At 42.4% G+C, this 6,633-nt stretch overlaps 1 protein-coding gene across 1 annotated transcript; it reads left to right on the top strand.

Moving 5' to 3' along the window:
- The first annotated feature begins 4,538 nt into the window (after nucleotides 1-4,538).
- Nucleotides 4,539-6,241, top strand: LOC109514495 (G0/G1 switch protein 2-like). Its single transcript, XM_019867618.1, has 2 exons — nucleotides 4,539-4,734; nucleotides 5,436-6,241. Exons 1-2 carry the CDS (start codon nucleotides 4,726-4,728, stop codon nucleotides 5,826-5,828), a joined length of 402 nt encoding a protein of 133 aa, XP_019723177.1. The 5' UTR covers nucleotides 4,539-4,725; the 3' UTR covers nucleotides 5,829-6,241.
- The last annotated feature ends 392 nt before the right edge of the window (nucleotides 6,242-6,633 follow it).

Raw genomic sequence — 6,633 nt, 5'->3', positions numbered from 1 at the left:
ACTGCGTTTCCACATTTCCTGTACAACCCATTCTTAGTCATCATCTGACACATGCATTTCTGTGTCTGTGGGACTGAGGGCTGTACAATTCCACTCAGACCAAAGGTGGCAGCAGCAGTCTCAGGGTCAGAGGAGGTGACATTTACACAACCTTTCCTCTAATTCTGAATCTGTGGATGTGGATGTTTTTGATATAAAGTCTGCAAACATGTAGGCAAAGCACCATCACGTGCATGACAGCGCGTTTTGACCTCGGGTACTCCAACCCCTTCAGATTGTTACCTCATTCGCCTACTGATGACACATCAGGAGCAATTGGGGGGGGTTCAGTATCTTGCTCAAGGACACTTCGACATGGTCGTTATGGCCGGGGATCAAACCACTAACCTCTGGGTTGAGACATAACCACTGTACGACTGAGCCATCATAAAAACAAAATGAAAAAACGGAGGTGAAGTATGTGAAATATTTCAAACTCTTTATCCATTCAAAATAAAAATGATGGAACTTTAAAAAATAATACACTGATAAAAAAGATCCTTTGGCTTTACTTAAGTCGAACCTGTACCAGTACATCGGTTGCAAATGTGGCAAAACAATGAAATTTTCTTGTGTTTTTCTCAAACATAAACACATAATAAGTACTAATATGTTTTCATCATGTGCAACCAAAAATCAAGTACCTGTACTTTTTATTTCAGTGTCGTGAATTGTTTTACTTCACAATACTGGAATTTAAGCCGAATAAGACATATAAGATCCCATTCTTCTATGTCTTATTCGAAAACAGAAGATAGGTGATAATGATTTGACAGAAATGGGGAATCAACACTCATGCGGCTATGTCCACGCTGCCTACCATTTACCAAATGGGAAGTGGTTGAGCAAAAGATCCACGAAATGTTGGCAGCCTAAGTCATCGAGCTGCCAAAAAGCCCATGGCCAGTAGCCGTGGTTCTAGTTCAGAAGAAAAATGGGACATGGTGGGTTTGTGTGGATAACCGTTGCCTCAATGAGGTCACCTGAAAAGACTTAAACAACTGTCTTGAATCGATGATGCCCTCGATTCCTTCACCAGGTCCAGGTAGTTCTGTTTATTTCATTTGCTGAACAGCTATTGGAAGGTAGAGTTGGCACCAGAGGCATGTCCTCAGATTGCATTCTACATAGGCCAAAACTATGGCAGTTCCAATTGATGCCATTTGGACTTTGCAATGCCCCAGCCATCTCAGAACGGCTAATGGAGAGGGTCCTGGCTGACATTCCACAAGCAAGTTGCGTCTACCTGGATGACTCTTGGTCCATACTGCCAGCTTCCAGAACACCTTGGACCATTTGAAGGAAGTCTTCACTGCAATCGGGAAGGGTGGACTTTGCCTGCATCCGAAAAAGTGCTGCCTGTTTAGACGAGAGACATTTTTCCTAGGACGCATCGTTAATGTAACTGTGGTAACCACAGACCTGAAGAAGTCTGAGGCTTTGAAGAACTCGGCCGTGCCAAAAGACTTGGGTGAGCAGCGCAGTTTTCTCAGCCTGGCATTATACTACTGCCGCTTTGTGAAGGACTTTGTCTCCATCACCAGCCCACTGCATCAACCGACTCAAAAAGGCCGGCTGTTCGAATGGACAGAGGAATGTGAACATGGTTTTCTCCCTGCTCCAGTCGGCACTGGTGGAGGCACCTGTACTTGCCTACCTCAACATCCAGCAGCCTTTCATCATGGATAAGTATTCGATATAACAAACCATCCATGCATCCATTCTCTACTGCTTATCCGAGGTCTGTCTCATGGGCAGCAGATTTAGCGGGGAAGCCCAGACTTCCCTCTCCCTAGCCATCGGAGCCAACTCGCCACCAGGAGGTGTTCAGTTGACAGCTGTCCCACTCTTTTCACCAGTGTCCAAAACATGGAGCAGAAAATGCAATGACAGGGCCACAAAGTAAATCATCAAACTGTGACGAAGGCTGTCCTTGTTCCAAGTGCAGAACGAGGGAGTCCCCAAAGCGTGCACATTCAGCACACCCACCAAGGAGCTGCTGTTTCATGTATAGGCCATCCCGCCCACCCGATGGCGGAGACTGGCTACCCTCTCACCCATTGGGGTGAACTCCAATGTACAGGCCATGAGCCGGAGGGCAATAAATATGCCCACACCTGCTTTGCTCCTGTCACTGGGGGCAGCTCCAGAGTGGAAGGGAGTCCAAACTCTCTCGAGAGAACTGGTACCAGAGCCCTGACTGTATACGGAGGAAAGTCCAATTATGTCAAGTCGGAACTTCTCTGCTTCGCACACCAGCTCGGGTGCCTTCCTTGACAGAAAGGTGACATTCCATGTCGCTAGAGCTAGCTTACGTAGCCAGGGAACGGACTGCCATGGTCCCCTCCTTTGACTGCTGCCCAGTTCTCAAAGCACCCAACCCTTTTGGCCTTTTCCACAGGTGGTGAGCTCATGGGAAGGAGGACCCCTATTGCCTCATCGGGCTGACCCAGCTCTTTACCGAGCCTTTGATTTCACTTTAAAGTTTAATTGGACCAAAGTTCACAGTACTGTACATCCTGACTTCATTTTTTATTGGTAAAACAGAATACTCATCATGAATAGGAAAAGGCCTACATTTTGGTCGAGTCCAGACACTACAGCTCGAATGTTTTACAGAAACTGAAACGACTAGAATTCTTCAGAAATAAGGTAGTACAGTATCATTAGAAAGCTGACAAATTAAAAAATCTTGGCCTGCAAGAGATATTGCTTGAATAGCACTTTTTTTTTTTTTTAACATGGCAGGTAGGGAGTTGAGCACACACAATGAATAGATATGAAGAGGCCGAGTCACCCGCTAAATCCCACGATTTAGGCTAAATCTCGAGAAGGAGCCATGTTTGTGATTCAATGGAACTATTACCATTGGTGTTAACAGTTTTACAGAAAAAAAAAATCACAGGAATCATGTATTTTTAGCGTGTGTATAAGCCTGTTTGAGTGGGTGATGTCACAAGATTGATTCTTGCATTTAGGTACACCATGAAAAATCGTCAACTCTTCCACTCCCGCACAAACACAACTTAGAAAGAGGCGCTTTGGAACTAAAACATGGTACCGTTTGATTTCATATGAATCAGTGCTCAGCAGTACCGACCCAAATCGGATTTTTAAAAAAAAGCACCGACTTCAGGACCCATCCTTTTTACTGAGTCCACACATCACACATATTTGTCTGGTGTCCAGGGTTGCTAAGTTGGTGCAGTCACAAGCACCACCCGCCACTCCACACTCCCACCACAAAACACACACTCAATCCCACCAGGAGAGCACGAGACCCCCAGCCAAGGCAGGGTCTAGACAGGCATGTCGGGGCAGTAACAAATCTCAGCACCTTTGGCCATGTCTAACTGAGAAATTTACTCACTTGGATGCGGGTACACTAAACAAGTGTCTTGTAAAGCAGTGTGGTCTGAAATGCTTGGCACACTTATTTTATTGTGGTTATTGTTGTGAGACTAATCTGACATGAACTTGGGTTAGGGTTCGTTGTATGTGCTACCCTCAATTTAACTGATTGCACATTGTCTGGCCTCTAACCTAAAGACCTTTCCAACTTGGTCATTGAAGGCACTCAAACCTCCTGGCCACGATAAAGTGGTAATCTCTCAAATGGATGTTTTTGTATTTAAAAAAATATATATATATTATCTGTAATTTTTAGGAGGATGCTTTTGTTTATTTATTGATTTTTAAAAATACAATTCAAGAAATAAAACAAAAGTTATTAGCCTAGAAAAACAAACAATTTAACAGTTTGGTCTGCTGGATGAGACCATTACGTATGTCAAAAACAAAGAAAGGTCCAGGCATCTTGGTATCCTGAAATCAACTGAAAAAAATAGCAATGAGCAAGACATTAAAACAGTAAGAAGTGGAGCAGAGGAGAGAGGCATGAGATAATAAAAATATGTGAAATATAATATATTTTGGGGAATTAAATTTTTTTTCTGGGGAGGGGCATTTATTTGAGGGGGGCCAGTCTCACTTTTGCCCCTGCCTCGACCCGCTCTGTCCCCAATCTGTCAAAATGAGCCTGGTGCCCCACAGCAGTTTATTTTCTTCCTTTTCTTTTTATTTTCGGTGGTGAGGTAAGCACGGTTAAGCTGGTTTGCCCACCCAGTACCCACTACTCAGGATAATATTTGGAGTCATCCAACAACTGGATCTTTGCAAACTTTAAGTTTTGGACAGAGGGGGAATGCTCGAATTCGACCTGATTGTCGGTATGTTTGTTTATTTTGTGCTCAATAATAGCAATAAAACCAGGCTCAAAAAATAAGCCGTATTTTTGTGAATTCGTCACTTGCAATTACTACATGACATAGGTGCGCACAGTTACTTGGATCCACGTTAAAATAAAGAGCAGATTTGAACACATAATTGCTGACAACCAGTAGGAAACTTCAGAAAGTACTCTCTGGCTTTGAGCGATATAACTTGTGTTGTGCTTGGTCAACAGTAGACGTGACATTTATTGGGCAAGGACGTTTTGTCACAGAAGCTCTGGGCAGCAGCCCAAGAGCTGCACAACGGCACGGCTGCCCTGGTTTCCTCATGAATATTGGGCAAGTGACACATTATGGGTGGGGACAATTTGGATATAAGTGATCACAGCATCGAGTCAAAGTAAGTTGCTCAAACAGACGACAAGTCATTATTAAGATTAGCCTCTCGTTGACAATGGCAACGGTAAGTTTTTCTGACTTTAATATGAATGGGTAAAAACTTTTGCTTGATGTTCACAATTTTTGCTCATGGAAACATCCACAATTAGTGTCATTCTGTATTTCATTGTGTTTTATTTCAAGCAACTAGAAATATATCATTATAACTTTGCATGCATTTTAACTGTAAAATCCATGATTCATCTTCAGTCCCGGATGGGAACTAATATCGCCTTCAGTTACTTTTACTATGGAGTAGATATTTAACTGCCATGCAAAACAATCAAGCTTATCACAGTGGTCATTCCAAATCACTCGCAACAGTAAAAGTGCAAGCACAATTAATCATTAATAAATGAGTAATGGCTGAATGGGCACCGCTATTTTGACCAGTTTGAACTAATAGTTCATTATTCTAATGAAATGAGAGCTGTGAGACAGTGACTGCAGTTTGATGCAAAATTAAACATTGTGAGGTTGTTGACACGCACGTCAAAGAAAGACAAATCTTTGGTCAGGACCTTTCATTTGGATAAGCTGTTACAACACAGTCATCAGTCTATATTTCCGAAGCAGGGTAATATGCTAAGCAATGATTTGCTTTTTTAATAACCAAAATATTGCCCATAATATTTGATTGCCAGTGTAATAATTCATAAGTCTCAGATTCCCCCCCACCTCATTACAAAAAAATTATGTATTTATTCATTTATGTATTGATTACAGGCTCCACCCAACTCTTACAAATCAGCTGAAGAGCCACTGGAGACGAAAAGCATGCAAGAGTTTATACTCTTCGCCAAAGACATGCTCAGTCAGAAACCCAGTCGACAACTGATCAAGGTTTACCTCATGGGCTCTGCTTTTGCAGTACTGGGGACTGTCATCGGACTGATTGAGATGGTGTCTCACCCATTCTCTTCAGGAGAGCCAATGGACGCTGAGATGCTTCTCGTGATGGCTAAGGAGCAAAAGACTGTTGCCTCCGCGACACAATGCAAAGACAAGGTGCCGTCAAAGTGGGAAGAGCAAGAGCAGGACATGATCCAGGGCATGACTTTCACCAAGGTCTGCAGTCAAAGAAGTTTGTCCAAACGTCGACATGCTTCAAGAAGCTAACTTCTTCATCAAAGACTGCTGTTGAGAAAATATTGGTGTGCAACACCTACTTTGTACAACGTCTGCTTGAACACGTCAATGAAAACGAGCTCCAAGTGCTCTTTTTACACTTGAATCATGGCTCATTGAACTCTAACTGTCAATTTATGCACTCGTACATTATAAACTACATGTTTTTAACCCTTGCACAAACACTTTTCATGTTAAGTAAAGACTGTGTTGGTTATTATGGACACACTGTGAAAGGATTATTTTTTTTATACCGCATGTGAAAGGTTGTCCTTGTCAGCGCTGAGCGATGGCGCCCCCTGGTGGGATAATTAAAACGGCTGTTGACTTAACGTCCCACTTGACAAACCTTGAAATACATGCGATGTTTTTGTTCATCAATAAAGTACATTTTATATTTTAAAGTCTAATGCATAGAGTTCATCCATTCATTATCTATACTGTTGATGACCCTGGAGTGGCCACCAGTCAATCGCAGGGCAAATAACTTAAACCATTCACACTTATGGACAATTTAGAGTGCTCAATTGGTCTAATATGCATATTTTGGGAATTTGGGAGGAAGCACGGTCGCTGATGGTCTAGTGCAGGGGTCACCAACCTTTTGAGAGTGAGAGCTACTTCATGTGTCCTGATTGTGTGAAGGGCGACCAAATTGATACAAGTCTGAAATAAAATGTGTACAAATTACATTTAATAAGATGAGAATGTGTTATTTTTAATACTTAATGATTTAAATTTTCAGGCTCTGATCATCTTAAAGATGTCTCACAATACAGCCCGTGTTTGCATTTTT

This window comes from Hippocampus comes, unplaced genomic scaffold (genome assembly GCF_001891065.2).
Source record: "Hippocampus comes isolate QL1 unplaced genomic scaffold, H_comes_QL1_v1.1 scaffold84, whole genome shotgun sequence".
In the NCBI taxonomy this organism is placed as follows: domain Eukaryota; kingdom Metazoa; phylum Chordata; class Actinopteri; order Syngnathiformes; family Syngnathidae; genus Hippocampus; species Hippocampus comes.
This window is presented reverse-complemented; position numbering and strand designations above follow the sequence as displayed.